The sequence below is a fragment of the Lactuca sativa genome, chromosome 3, assembly GCF_002870075.4.
Source record: "Lactuca sativa cultivar Salinas chromosome 3, Lsat_Salinas_v11, whole genome shotgun sequence".
NCBI lineage: Eukaryota > Viridiplantae > Streptophyta > Magnoliopsida > Asterales > Asteraceae > Lactuca > Lactuca sativa.
Genome location: NC_056625.2, coordinates 71,983,597 through 72,000,549, shown reverse-complemented (window position 1 = coordinate 72,000,549; position 16,953 = coordinate 71,983,597). Strand labels below are relative to the sequence as shown.

Below are 16,953 nucleotides of genomic sequence, written 5' to 3'. Positions count from 1 at the left end.
GGTGTGTTCATGCGATCGGAAGCGAACGACAAAAATGATGGATGCGCACCTTCATACTATGTTCTACATGTGAAAGAGAAACACCAGAGAAAAGGGAGAAGCAACGATAGAATGATGACTGTCGATGTTGCTGACTTAGATGCTACCGCTTTAGGGGGTGGGGGTGGGGGTGGGGGGGGGGGGGGGGGGGGGATCATTGAAGTTTCTAACAACAACTTTACATTGGCTGTTAGCCAAAGCTTTACTCAAAAACTTTGCCCAACATCCAAAGCTTTACTCCAAAACTTCGCCCACTGTTCAACACTATCATCGATCATTTCTAAAATTAGCAATATAACTAAGTGTAACCTTCGTAACGATAATGAGATAAGGTTATGCAATTAGATTAAGAAGTTTGTGGGAAACTTTTATAGTTAGACTTTAATGATTCCTTTTTCCATTTTCCATCTCCAAATTATAACGTTTTCCGCCCTAAGTTGTGAGATTTAAAAGTAACTATTGGCAATATTTTAATTTCTGCAAATATCAACCATTAATTCAATTGATAAATTGCATACGGTTCATGAAACCCTAAGAGATTTATCATATGTAAGACATCTTAGAAGGCTAGAACTTTGAAGTATAATATATTTTTATGGCAAGTTGTAGTGCCTTCAATTTGATAACCCCGACGTCTTATAACATCATCTAGTCTCCAACTCAGAAGCAATGCATGATGTAGAATTTATTTACATATTAACAGGCGTGGGTGTTTCTTTCAAAAGGGTATGGGTGTGGGTGATAGTATCCTTTAGAGACAAAAGCATCTCCGTTTTTGTTTAGTGGAATTATCACTTACAAATCCTATATAAAAACTTAAATCCATCACCACGATCTTGTAATTTCTCAAAACTTGTAGCCAGCCACTATATATATGTATGTACGTTACCACTTAATTATTTTCTTGACTTCTCACATATTACTTTGATTGTTATCTATATCATCGAGTTGATTAATTGATGCATCTACTTAAATAACAATGTCTACAATGGAATTGTAAGATTTAATTTTCGTACCCGAGTTGATGCAATTGCTTATCATAACCAAGATAAGATTTACTACTTTGCTTCATTAATCTACCCATAAAGTGGTCAGCGTTTTCGTTCACTTAATCATGCCTATACTAACAAACCCAAATTATAAACTTAAACATAGATCATTATTTAAGTATGTAACTTGTTCGCAATCTTACCACAACATCTAAATATTAATTAGAACGGCTAAGTGTTGCATTTAACTAATCGTACTTATAAATCTATAAATTGATGTCATTACATCAAAAACCATTTGATATATTTATACCTAATCGCTAATATGGTATTTAAAACTTCTTTTTATTAGCAACCCATCACACCCCAATTATAAACGAAGTTATTATATGACCATCTTTTCTGACCAATAAGGCTCCACTCCGGCACCCCTCTACTCGGAATCCAAGAATATATTTCCACAACACTATTATCGTCTTTCCGAGGTCCACCAATGATAATAATCCGATTCCCACATCCAGTAAACGCCACCCCCCACCCATTCACCGAATGTGCCCTTTCTGGCAACCTCCCTATAACATCCCATTGCTTCCTCTCTTTCTCATACTTTTTTAATTCCATTTCACCCCAATCACCAGCATACAACTCATTATCTACCACCGCCACTAGCGGTGGTGCACTCCAACCACCATTTGCATCCACCGGAGACATATTAGGTATTTCCGTCCATTTTTTCAAATCAAAATCATACTCTTCACCACATGTCAAAGATATCCCTCCACCCCCTACCCCTCCGATAACATAAAACTTCCCATCCATATAAACCCCCGAACACATTTTTCTTGGTTTAATCATTCTTGGAAGCATCTCCCAATTTCCGGATCTACTATCGTAAACCTCCACCGTGTCCACTATCTCTTCGGCTTGATTAATGCCACCCGCAAAGATTGCTATATGATTGAGACTTGCTGACCCGAATAAACATCTGGGTTCAATCATATTCGTCCCTAACGACCATGAATTTGTTAATAAGTTGTATATGTAAGTCGCATGGCCCATTATATCTTTGCCAAGAAGTAGTAGCTTTGTGCCGACAACTACGGATTCCTTATCGTAGTACTGGAAGCAATGGTCTGACTCGATTACAGGGAGTTTCATCCATGTTTTGGTAGATGGATCAAAAGCTTCCCATTTTGCGAAATGACAAGAAAAATAAACCCAATACTCGATAACTTTGTTATCTTGTCTTAGATTATAAATTTCACCACTTCTAATAAGTTCTCGGAAGCTTCGGTTTAGTGATGCTATTGAACCATAGGTGGTTCGTGGGCAACGGAGCAGACATGTGATTGAGATGTCTCGGCCTAAGGAGTTGATCAAAGAGGCTGTGTCTAAACCGGGTGCAAGGTGGTTAACCGGTTGTGATGGTGGGATTAAGGGAACAAGTAAGGTTCCTAATCCAAGGTCTAGACCATGGTTTTTGTTGGATTCATCATGGCCCACATTCTTAGAATTATTAGCATCATCTTGTGGAGGTGGAACCACCGGAAAACCACCATATCCTAACGTGAGTTCTAGACCACGGTTGTTTTCCGATGGCTGTTTTTCTTGGCTATCGTTTTTGGAAACGAATGATTGCATCATGTTTTCTTGATGTTGACTCAAAGGAAAATGACGTGTGGAAGGAAATCTCTTGCTGGTTGTTTATTCTTCTTCCAATTCGTCGTCTACAAAATTGTAACGAAAGCAAAACCAATGAGAAGTAATCATCGAGAATATGTACTTTAAAAAAAATCCATAAAATGATTAAATAAAAGTTAAAACACAATAATTGAGTGAAACAGTAATTGAATTGGAATCAAGACACATACTCTTTGCATACAAATATCAATCGATCGGAATTTCAACGATTTTTGACTTAAGATTAGAGCAAAAACATGCAAGACGACGAGGATTCTGTTGGTGGCGATTCCCTTCTGGAATCGGAATCAGAAGGGGGTTTGACGGAGAATTTGTTGAGAAGGAAGAAAACGAGGTTTGAAGTATTAAGTTAAAGTATTTATTGATTATATTATATATTATATATTATATATTTTGCTCACCAACTTATTGCTATTTATAACTTGATAGTTTATACTAAATTCGAGCGATCTAGAGAGAAAAATGTATCGGTGGTGAGTGGTGACAGCGTAAGGGCCCCACGACTTGTTACACGTGTCTTTTACGTTTATTTTCTGAATTGTGAACAATTTATTTGTCCAACCACCATGTAATATCTGCTTTCTAACAACCTGGTCGTAAGCTTTGTACAGTTGTCAATTTAGTACTTTGACCAAATATTTTCTTAGACTAGGAGCGGCACCACAACGCCGATGTGGTTTGAAGCACACGACCCACTGTGCCACTAGCTTGGTGTGATGAGTTTGAGGCTTCCACTTTGCAAAATTTTGACACATTCGATCTCCTATTTATTTATTTTTAACTGTTTTTGTAAACTACAATTCAAAATTTTACCAACGTTTTCCCAAAATAAATACAACTAACATCAATTCTTACTTTACTGTTATACAAAATTGAGGAACATGCATGAACAAAATGGTAACCAAGTTCAAGACTATGTTCAATAACTTGAAGGGAAAATGACTTAAAAGCCCAACAAAGTTTCCAAACCGTTCAAAAAATCTCAATCATGTTTTGTCTGTTCAAAAAAACCCAACAAACTTAACATTTTGTCTAAAAAGCCCAACTAAGTTACATTTTCCTGAAAGTCAAATAAGAGAAACGGATGACGTGGCTTATTACCGTATCGGAAAAATGACTTGTTAAACCAATGAAGTTTCCAAAACGTTTAAAAAACTCCAATTATGTTTTGACTGTTAAAAAAAACCCAACAAACTTAAACAAAACAATATTGTAATTTTCTGAACGGTTTGGAACTTTGTTGGACTTTTTAGACAAAATGTTAAATTCGTTGGGTTTTTTTGAACAGACAAAACATAATTGGGGTTTTCTTGAATGATTTGAAAACTTCATTGGACTTTTAAGTCATTTTCCCTAACTTGAAACTCAATTGGTAAAGTGATGAAAATGATAATGAAAATGATGCAACAATTTTAAAACAAGATCTTCAAGTAACGTTATTATGTTTTTATTTATTTATTTATTTATTTTGCCTTTTTAATAAAATATAACTTTGTAGAACAATAAGTAATATATTATAGTAAAAAACTGAATGATTATTGAATATAAAAAAATAAATAAATATTTAACATGGGTTATGGTTGTCCACTGCGACTTCCGTTTTTTGCTAGGATAGTAAAGAATGTTCGTCCTTTAAAGATAAAATATTGAAATACTATACGTATTTTGTCTTAACTCCTAATTGTAACCTTCAAAAACTTGAATACTGATTACTGAACCTTCAATATGTGAGGTTAACACATGTGAGGTTAATGGCTTATTGACTTACCTTGTAATCCACCAAATAATTAGTTAATAAATAATTATTTAGATTTTTGTAAATTTTTTGTTTGGATTAAATAGGTATAAAAGCTTACTATGAAAAAACCAATTTTCAGCCGACCTCGTTTGCTAAATTTAGAATGTCAATAGAAAAAATCTATCTTAGTTGTTTTAGTATAAGATTTTGAAATATTTTAGTGACAGATTAAACAGGTGAGTAACATGTGACAAGTTTGATTATTCTAGATGAATCAGTGTTGCATAATTTAAAATGATGTTACATCTTTCATAAATATATATGGTTGAAAATTATTATATCAATTATATTAACTATGAAATAATAATTTTTACACTAAATTGATATATAAAATTATAATATCTGAAAAATATAATTTAAACATATGTTAGAATCATATTATTCAATGACCTTAATTTACATGTAATTTGCATAAGAATAAAATTGAATAGCATTCTAGATTTGGTGTTGCTTTTAACTATTAAAACAAATATCAACTATTAAAACAAATATCAATGACATTCCAGTATATTTTTTTTATTTATAAGTTAAATGTCTATTTTTCGGACCAGATGTGAGCATTGACTGAAATTTATATGCAAATATGAATAAACTTTGAAGAATATGTTCATGTTTGGTTAAGGCTTATGTTATTTCAACCCATTTCATAAGAATTATGGTTACTATTTTAATTTTATATGACTATTTTATTTTTAATTTCGATCATGAAAATTAATTTAAATACCAACAAATATTTTAAATGTAAAGTAATGTAGTTTTTGAATTTAATGCAAAAACATGATTTGTTTGTAAAAAATTATTATTTTATAAAATAACTTGTGGAAAACTTTTTAGTTGATATAATTTTTTGATTTAGGTTTTATTTAAGAGTACACAATATTAAGTTTATTTTATATTTTGATCATCTCTATATTAAAAAATTAAATATATATTAGATTAATAACACAAAAATTATAACATTAAAATTATATTATTTTACATTCAACAACATATCATAAGTTTATTATACTAATTAAAAGTTTGACAAGTTTTATAACTCATTATATATACATATTAATTTTGGGAAGCCTAATGAATAGTAAAATTTTGCCCTTTTAGACTTTGGCCAGATCAGTTTTTCATATTGGCATATTTGGTCCTTTGACTGGGCGGTCAATGTCTAGCTAATTGTCTTGAACACGTGTTATGTATATGTATTATTGGGGGTATATTCACTGCCTTCTATTTTTTTCTGACTTCTCATCGACCTCCAATTTCCTTTTCATCATCAATCTCCGATTTTCTTTCCTCCGATTTCTTTTCTCATCGGCTTCCAGTTTCCCTACCGTTCCTTTTCCTAAAACTGAAGAACCCTAGCATTTGGAGATTATGAACATTAACTCGACTTCAAATTATATGGCGTTCCTTCTCTTCCCATCACTGTTCTCTACTGCTTTCTCGATAAATCGATCAGTAATACCCCTAATCCATCTCCTTTCACCATCTCTTGCTACTTTTTCAGCCTCACCATCTTCGTGACTATTTCTCTCTAAAAACCTATCGTCTCCATCATATGTCACCACTACCATATGGTTGTTGTTCGGCTCTTCAGATTCAATTTCATAAAACACTTTATTTTCTCAACTTTTGATTTTCGACACCCAGTTTTGCTCCCCCGCTGCTTCTCGCAAGCTCCATATTATTTTCCACCTACTCTTATGTCTTCAAAACATTGTATTCAGTATTATTGTGTGTTATTGAGACATCTTGTGGTTTAAAATTTCATTTCAATCATATTTTAGGATTCTATTGCCCTAATTCGTCTTTCTTCCTAGTGATGTCGCACCAGTAGAAGATTCATTTCAAAGACTACTTTGGGTGATTCTCCTATCTGATTCAACTTTTTAACTTTTGTTGTCATAAGCTTCTTGGGATTGTCAATGTTATTTGTTTCTAACGAAGTTGGGCATTTGGATCGTGTCTGACTTCATCAGCATCTGGGTCGTGTTTGACCTTGATCGGCGTCGCTTCATTCATCATAAAGCTCCCAAATCAGCTTCTTTTCCACCACCATATGGTACAATGATATGTAAGTGATTTGAGCTTTCTTGGTTTTGTTTTCAGATTTTAGATAAGCTGAGGTAAACCCTAATGCTTTTGCGATTCCTTTTTATTTGTTTCTAATTTTCATTGCATTGGTTTTGTTTTTCTAGTTTTCAATTGCAGTTATTCACTATCAAAAAGGTTAAACATCTATATCATTTCACTTTTCTTTCTTCCTTCAATTAGTCTTCATTATTTTTTCCTCGATGTATTAGCATTAATCATATGCGATTCTTTTTCTACGTAGGACTACCACAACATCTCTCGGGTGTAATCAGCCCTACAATCCATTTTATTGCAAAGGACAGATATCGGTATGGCTCCAAAAGCTCCATGGAAGGTTGTTTTTTATGGTCTATAATTCATACTAATTCCAATTTTTTGTTTATCATATAACTTGTACACATATAGGTATACATGTGTGACATCCGCCATGTTTCAGAACCAATTAAAATATTTTTTATGCTTTATAAATTGAGATGCGGAAATTCCAAGTTAGACAAAACATTTTTAAGATAATGAAAGTTATTTTATTAACCTTGAGGATGTCATTTGTTCATATCTAAACATACATTACAACGTAAAATATAAAAGGTCCTGAAACTACTTATTACAGACACATCTCTTTATTCCACTCGACATCCTAACTAGATTTCAATAGCCTTACATATGCTACATGTGATGCATGAAATGAGTGAGTCGGGTTTGGGAAATCCTGTTGAGATACATAGGGTTTTCAAGCCCATAATAATTTAATGACAATAAATAATATCAATCCCGCGGAACAACATTATCAGATAATATAGGTGTATATAGAATTGGACCTAAGACTAACTACCCAACCCAACCGATCCTTAAAAATCCTAATTCTACAATTATCTTGAAGAATCACCATACCTGATGAATTGTCTAAGTATCTGTTTGACTACACAGCTAGGGATGTCCTTGGCCAGTGTAAGTCATATAAGGCAACCAATGTTTATGTATCCTATTTTATCTACGTCCATAGGTTATAAGTCCATTTTAGTAACGTAATTCACAAAACTGCCTAAAATAGTCAAATGTTGTCCTCTACTCTAGTCGATGACCCATTCATACTTGCCAATTTTCTGATCTGGACCCACCATTTCTAGTCATCCAAGAAATAGTAGGACTTCACTCCGTTTTGATCTCACTTTCTATCGCAACCATGAGAACTAAGCAACCTTTACAAGTCTTATTCTTAAACCTAAGGCAAGACTTATAGCTAAAGACAATCTATTCCCAATACAATATCTAAGCCTATTATCCTATTTATACAAATAGCACATAACATAGATAATACATGCAAACTTTTATTATTACTTAATAATAATATTACTTTTTAAATTAAGATTACGTTCTCGATAATAACTAGGCACTCACCTAACAAAGTGTTTGGCAATTGGTGAACTGGGTAGAGTTTCGCCTTACACCTTTTCCAAAAGACCTAGATGTATATAATGCTAAGTCTTAGTCTAATTTCATACTTCATGGAACTATTATCCTACGGGTTTAGATTCCTCAACCATCCCATAGTCTACTTCAAGATATATCAAGTAAGGATCAGCCAGGCAAGACAGTCGGTAGGTAGGACCATTTCGACATATAGACTTTCTGAAATTCAACAATCAAACCAACGTGACCATTCTAAACCTCTCCCATAAGTAGATCAATAATTATAACGACTTTGAAGTACTGATAAATCTTATTTATAGATTCATAACAATTAACAACAACTATGACTATAAATATAAATTACACTAAAATAGGGATGAATGTAATTTAACTTACATAGATTTCCTAAACAAAAGTATGGAAATTGCACTGACAGGGCTTCTACTGGATAACTACTAAGCGTCGGGCACTCAGGGGTTGCAGGGTTCGCCAAAATGCAGAAAACTTAAGGGAAAGTAGGAAAAAATTGAGAGAAACTCAAGAGGATGAATGTAAATGGTGTGAGGATCGAATGGGGCTTGAAGATATATTTATAGTGAATTGTTGGGGCAGGCGTGCCGCGCACCGTGAAGGCATGTCGCGCTTTTGGTCAGAAGAAGGTGACGTGGCAAAATGTTGGCCTAGCACGTGGCATGAAGTGGTGGGGTTGTGTTGTCTTGTCGTGCGCGTCGCACTCCTTGCGTGCACGCGTACCATTTTTCATATTTTTAAAATTACGTATCTTCTTCATATGAGCTTCGTTTTCGACGTTCTTTATATCCTCTAAAATCTCTCGACGAGATCTACAACTTTCATTTAGACTTCGTCGTCTATTTTTGACTTTATTTATGTCATACATGCTTAGACTTTTAAAGCCCATATAAAATGCATAACTCTCTGATTTAGTGTCTGTTTTTAACAGACTTTAAATCATTGGACTCCTATTAACGAGTTACTTAATTTTCTTTTAGGTTGCTTGGCTAAAAAACGACCGATCTAAAATTCAATTTTTGAGCCGAATACTACTACGCTGAATCTTAGAAAAATCATAACTTCCTTTAATAAATTCAGATTTAGATGTTCTCTATATTCATGCTCTCGGTTTAACGATTACTATGACTTTCATTTAGATTACTTAAGCTAAAAAGTATTTTACTGAAAATTTACTTTTTTACGATACGTAGAGTTATGCCGATTTAATAGAGAAATTTCACAGAAGCATAATTTTTTCATATGAAGTCGTATTTTAACGCTCCTTATATCTCCAGAATCCTTGTAATGTACATTTTAACTAGGTTAAAATTATTTTTCCTAAATAATCATTTATTTTTTATGCATAATTTAATCTTATTTATTTTATTATTAAATACTTACATTATATCATATAAAACACATAAGCAAATAAATATATGAATAACCCTCTTTTATACATTTATATAATGATTATAATTGTTGACCAAAATGATTACAGACTATGACTAAACGTTACAATAGATATTAACAATTTTGTTTTGTTGGCGGTGAAAAAAAAAACTATTTTTCCAAAATTATGGTTTGTAGCCGACTTCAAACCAAAACCCATAGGTTCATTCCCACCACTCAAATCAAACCCTTTACAAGTATATCGTTGAATATCGCAGTAATTTCTATTTACCACAATAACTTCTATAATTTTGATGAGTTACAAAAGGTTTAATCTCTATAACTTGCTTTTTTTCCTTTTTCTTTTCGATTTTAGTAGGTTTAATGTCTTCTTCTTTATGTGCTATGGTATATTATCAAATAAGAACCGAGTAACCTAGAAATCATTTTTTACTTATGTGGTTTATGTTTTATTAATGATATTCAAATTTTCGGTCTAATTTTATTAATGGTATTTTTGTATAATAGTTATCTTCGACCTTTTTTATTTATATAAACGGAATATTAAAGTAAAGAACTGTTATTCTGCTTAGATATAGAGTTGGTACTTTCATTTGGAAGTTCGACTAGGAGTTTTAAACTATTTGACATGTTCATGCTTAAATTTCTAACGGTCACTATTAGAAAACAACCTTTTAATGACACGCACTGATTTACTATACGCATTTTTTTGCATGTCTTAAAAAAATGTTAGCTTTCCAAACTTTGAAGGATAGAGGACACGCATTTCTGTGTGCCCTAAAATTAGTGTCCAACAAAAAAAATTAAAAACACAGAGGGCGTTTATCTTAAGTGTTTGTCCTCTACAATTGTGTCGCTTTATAATTTTTAATCAAACACGCGTTCTTATCACAATATCGTAGAGAATATTATTTTCTAAGGCTTTTTTTAAAGAACACTCAATTACTCTCTACAATCGATCCGTTCGACGACCTTCCCTCGCCTCGCCTTGCCGACAACCTCATGCTTACTTCTCCTCTGGCAACCTTATGGAAATACATAACATTTCAGAGGTATCATCAGATTAGGAAAGTATAGAGAAGGAGGGGAACAAAACCGCACAGGCGCACACAATGACGATCAACTAATCAACCTCTTAGACAAGAATCATGATCGTCGATCTGTGACGACGAAGCAAGGAATTGTCGAGATTCATGACCGTCGATATGTGAAGATGAAGCAATAAACTGTTGTCTCCTCCACAATCATTTATCCCCACGATCAACCGCTATCCCATTTCAGGATTATCTATCCCCACAATTAGATCATTTATTTTCAACCCGTTGGTTTTTCATTTAGTTACCCGCACCAAGTCTCTTCATAATTTGATTTTCAACTGATTCAACCTATTGGTTTTCTTTCTTTCTCAGTCACCGGCGCCACCTCTCTTCACGATATTATTTTCAATTGACTACTTAATTACTAGTATTAGAATTACTTTTGTACTCTTTTTTCATATGATGATCGAATATTTAATTTTGTTAAAGCTTTAGTTATTGTTATTTGCTTACGAGGGATTTCTCAATCATTATGAATTTCTTATTTGGATATCCTTTTGTATAATTTTGTGATTACAAAGAAACACAACCTATATAAATATGTCATTAATTGCTTATTATTTTGGAAATTTTGTAGGATTGATTCACTTAATTATTTTCTAAGGTTAATAAGATGTTGCTTTCTTTTTGTAATAGGTCCTCTTAGCAAAACCTAGAAACATGTTGTATATGGGTACAATGGGTTTTGATGTTGGCATTATTAGTAAAGGTAGTGAAAGTTGTTTTGGAAAATAGCTCTGATAAAATATTTGATGTGGCCATATATGGAAGCTGAAAAAAATTGAAGCAATGACTTGGTAATATGCTTTTTACTAAGTGCTCTTTTATATGTATTCAATGCTTTTGTTTTTAATATCTTTCTTTGCACATGGAAAGTGTGATCCACATGAAAATTGTCATCAATTCCTAATTTTCCATGAAAATTAGAGTTTGAATTTGGGTGAAACATTTATTATGCCTAATGTTTTTAATCAAAAAAAAATCTCTCAAATGAGGGTACAAGTAATTAATGCAGGCAACCCCTGTTTAATGAATTCAAATTCACTTAATTACTTTTAGTTTTAGAATATAAATATACACATAGTCAGTTCACATAGATTTCTATTCCTCTTTTCTGTTTCAGCTCAAAAACTTTCTTAAGCATGTGGAAGATAGTTTATATGCTCAAATATAGTCTGTTAGTTGATAGTTTCAGGTTTTACAAGTGATGAAAAATCTTTAGACATATAAAGGGTGTTATTGTTTTCATTAAAAGTCTATATTTCAAAAGATGATAAAAGGTTTTTTAGTCATTTAACATGATTTTTTCAGGTGTGAAAAGGGTAGTAGATTTTTTTACATCCTACACCATCGGTGAAGTACTCTTCTTCCACATATACACACAATGATGAGTTCAAACATCCCCTACACAATGATACAAATGAAACCCTCACCATTGACGAACTCGTCCCAGTTAGCAACAAGACAAAAAGGGAGGACGGTCATGTACGGTCTCATACTTAAGACTTGAGCATCTTCTTGTTAGAACTTATTTTGATCCCCATGAGGTTAGGATTGTAATTTCTTCATTCTATAGAAATTTCAATAACAAAGTAGAATGTTTTGTTTAGTGATTGTGCTAATTATGTTGTCCTTTTTTGTTATTATTATTCAGGAATATCATGAGTCAACAAAAGAGAAATAACGTGCACAGATTGCCTACTGTTTGTAGCTTGTACATATATACCCTTTCCAGATATCCCAGAAATACAACACAAAATTTAATTTTCCTGTTTTTCCCTTTTCAACTATTGTAGGAGAAATCTTTGTGGTTCCACCATCACATTTAATGGCTCTAATTGGTCAAGCTTTGAAGTGACAACAACACTAAGGTTACACCATTATCTAATGTCTGATTCTAATGCAATTTAAAATATATTATTTATCTTTTTCTCATAGATTTGTGTTATTGAGAATACTTTACTTGGCTCTTTTAGGGTTACTACCAGCTAGAACACATTTTGATTTGTTTAGAGGAATAGCTACTATGAACAAAGATGTAGATGATAAGTACTCAACAACTATTGGTCATACTATTAAGGTGATTTCATAGATATTTTTTCATGTAAATAATTCAGTTCCACTGTTAACCTTTCTGTTATAACTTTATTGCAATTTGGAAAGAAAAGTCACCCTAAAAGTGCAAGGTTCTCATCAAATGGACAGTTCCTTATTTATTTCTCTGTTGATGGGTTTATTGAGGTTAATATTGTTACTTACATGTTAAATTATAGTTTAGATTATGAGATTATTAATGATATGAAATTTGCTACATTATTGTGAAAAGGATATTTATATTCAACAACATGGGACAAAAAGGACAATCAGACCACTAACATCATGGTTTTGCATGCAAATCAGATGTTTATGTATTTTATTCCTTTTGAACATTAGATCTACTTTTTGGCCATGGACTATATATATATATATATATATATATATATATATATATATATATATATATATATATATATATATATATATATTGGGTTTGATTGTTCTATTGTTGTTACTTGGGTGTACAGACTTAGTTGATATTATGTGACAACCCGAATCTTTTTCCGTTTCCAATGACCAAATTCCGTTAATAAAATTTGAATTTTATTGAGTCCCGTCGAATTTCTTTGGTTTGGAAAGTCATTTTGTTATATAGTTGAGCTTCATATACGAGTCGAAACCAAAACCACACGAAATTTCGGGAATTCCTTCGAACAAGACCGATTTCACGGCCTAACTTGAGTTCACGGTTGTACACTCGTTTATAGCCAACGTCGGGTGGACCCCACCACCGACCAATGAAAACCCCTATAAATACGAGACCCCACACTTCATTTACACTTTTCTAGCAAAACACCCTCTCTTTCTCTCTCTAGACTCTTGACCGTACACCCCTAAAGCACCTTTATTCTTCCATAAAACATCGAAAAACACCATTGGGGGTTCATTTCGGAGCATCTAGGACACGTTTTTCATCGATTCCAGCACTCTTGTTCTTGAGTGTATGGCTGTATACCTTCAAAGGTTCATAGACCGTACACTCGTTCACGGACGTACACCTTCAAAGGTCGTACACCCTTCGAGAGGCAGTCTACGGTCGTACACGGTTCATGGCCGTACACTCCCTTCACAGCCGAACACACTCCCTAAGTGGTGTAATTGGTTGAAAACCCACTTTCTTCGATTCAATCAAGTCCCGGTAACATTCCCTAACCAAAAGCAAGTGTTTTCCTAATACTTTATCTAACGAAATCGTTAATCTAGATATATTTATGTATTTAATTGTTATTAGGATTCCGTTGAGTGGCATACACTACAACTCGAGGGGCTTCATTTCAGTTCGTTGATTGAACGCTTGTACACGACTAACAGTGAGTTCATACCCCTACACTTTTATTGTTTTAAATGTTTTCAGGGGGGATACAAGCCAAACATAAAGAATTCTTTACAAACAAAATAGCAATGCACTTTGTTATTTCTTACATTTAAGCTTCTTTTACTATAAATAAGTTGAAGTAAGTTGTTATTTTATGCATTTAGGCCTTTTCGGTTAAAATGCAAGCAATTTAATTAATTTGAATTGAAAAAAACATAACTTACTATTTTTACTACATAAGTCATTTTATGCCCCAAGTGAAAGAAACTTGTAGAAAAAGAGTCAACACTGGTTCAGTTGATGCATCTTTAAGTGATGAAGTTGCAAGGCTTAAACCTATCATGGAAACTATCAAATGAGAACTTACTCACGAGTTCCTTTTAATGTTGTTTTTCTTGTATAATAAATATTATTCAATTTTAGTGATTTATTACATTTAGTTACTATTTGAATGATTATTTTTATTTGACATATGATATTTTGTGAAATAAATTATCTTTCTTTCGTATGATATTTTATTTTGTATTATGAGAATTAAAATGTGTTACTTAATTTGAAAACTAGTAAATCTATCAAAAATGTGTATTCTTAAAAAAAAAAATTAAAATTATGACACGCAAAAATGTATGTCGTCTTTCTTTATGACGTGGGCTTTAATGATATACATTGTATGTTGTAATCTGTGTCATAAATGCACATCATAAGGTTATGACAGGAAAATGTGTGTTGTCTTTCTTTATGACAGTGGCTTCCTTAACACACATTTGTGTGTCATCTGTCCCTTTTATGACACCCATTGCATGTCATTAAAGGCAATTTTTCTAGTAGTGAGTTAAGCCATTATTTATTATTATTATTGATGTTAAACTTGAAGGTTTATAGAATTTTATTAATATTATGATGACTTTTTAAACCTTTTGTTGTGGGTGATTGGTTGACCTTACCTCGTTTTGGTACTAGAGATCCAGTAGTAATGCACATTGTGTCATGCTTAAACAGGTTATTATTAAATTCATAATTTTATCTCTTTAATTTGAAATTTTACATAGGATTCCCAGTTTCACCTTTTAGTTGACACTAAAGTGGAATGGGATCACACATTTATTATCATGTGTAAAGAGATGTAGACTGCATGTGTGATGATTCATGGTATAACAAATTTTCTAAGCCTATGAGCTAATGTGATGTACATGAAGAATCGGATGCAGATAGCGCCTCAAGTCTTTAATTTTTATGGGTTTTTCTGTTTATTTGTTGGATAATTGGATTATCTAGGTTCTATTTTCGCTTCAACTGGCACAAACATGCACCACCACAAAACCATAACTTATTTTTCTTCTTCTTATTATACAATGATTTTTTGCTTCCATCTAAAAGTGAACATGAGATTCTTGCAAAATGTTTTGATTTTAAGGGCATTTATGTATTTTTGACTTACCCTTGATATGATTTCTCTTTTTTCTTTGAGATTCCTGTAGAAACAACGAAAGAATGAATTGAAAGACTCGATAGAAGTCGATGACCTAGCATGACAATAGATCCGGAACATGCCTAAAGAGGATCTGATGCATGCATTTATAGGAAGAAGATATGGCAATGCTGATACTAGAAACCTTTCCAAGCCTGCAATTGAAGTCGATAAACAGTATGTTTATTAATAAAAAATTGAAACATTTATAACAACTTTTCTTCTTCTACAACCTTCAACAACAAACCTAAAAGGTATTAAATACTATAAGACAATAATTTGTATAAATTAATGAAATCTTTATGAAAACTTGATGAATATCCACGTATTACAACATTGTACTTCACTATTTTGTTCTTATTTTGCATTTAACCCTTTCCAGAAAGTATGAATAATAAACAGATAGCTTTTTTGTTCAATTGATCCATTCAAGAAAAATGTCTTAAGTGGTAACATAAAGCTTTCTAAGGGTTAAATGCAAGAAATAATGACATGTGTTTGAAGAAGCATGTGTTGTACTTCCATTTTAAGACATTGTATTTTTGGAAAATATACCCAACTATAGCATTTTTCTTTACATTTTCCCCCTTATTATAGTAGTAAAATTGGGTATATTTTCCATCTACAATCATAATACTCCTAGGATCTGGCTAACATTTGATTTTTCTTTAATATAATCCAAAAAAATAAGACAGATATAACATTGTACTTTCATGTAAATAATCCTTCTAATCCCATGTCATTCTGGTGGTTGTTAATGCATCCGATCTTTGTCGCCAATTTTAATAACAAGGTAATTTTGCTTGATATAAAAGGTCTTCTTTGGTTGTTAATGCATCAGGTCTTTGGTTTATTCTAAAGTGTCACGTCTTTTTGTTAGGTTAGGGAATAACAATGTTAGTTTCAAGAAATATGGTATTGCTATCATATTTTTAGAAAGTGTTATTGATACTTCACATATGTTATATTATTTTAAGTTAGTAACATCGACCAAAATGGTTGAAGTGATAGCTTTGGTCAAAAAGACCAAAATTGTCAAAATTGACCAAAAAGGTCAAATGACCAAAACTTATGTTTTAAGACCATACAACCACATTTATTTATATATGGGACGCTTTTTTTAAGAATTTCATAATTTAAAAAGGAGATGAAACTTATTCAATTGACAGATTTGGTAAAAATTAACAAAACTGTCAAAATTGACAAAAATGGACAAATAACCAAACTTTTGTAAGCACGTTGCTATTATGGATAAAAAGTAAATAGGTGTTACTATTAACTGTAAATTAAAGATATAACACATTGGTTATATTTATAGCAAGAGTAATTGAGTTGTCAGCCTACTACAATTATAGAAATACCCTCCCAACAAGTAAATGACGATTGAGGTTTCACTTGTTGTTGTCACTTTAGTGGACATAATGTATCTGATCGGAGAATGCAGCATTTATTTGCTAAGTATTTTAAATTAATTGAAGATTAATATGCAGTAGAAGACGTGGAACCCAAAGTAAGTTGTTAATTCGCTA

At 32.4% G+C, this 16,953-nt stretch overlaps 1 protein-coding gene across 1 annotated transcript; it reads right to left on the bottom strand.

The window, feature by feature from the left end:
* Positions 1 to 1,376: 1,376 nt before the first annotated feature.
* On the bottom strand, positions 1,377 to 2,672 carry LOC111891114 (F-box/kelch-repeat protein SKIP11). Its single transcript, XM_023887199.1, has one exon. It carries the CDS (start codon positions 2,670 to 2,672, stop codon positions 1,377 to 1,379), a length of 1,296 nt encoding a protein of 431 aa, XP_023742967.1.
* Between the last annotated feature and the right edge of the window lie 14,281 nt (positions 2,673 to 16,953).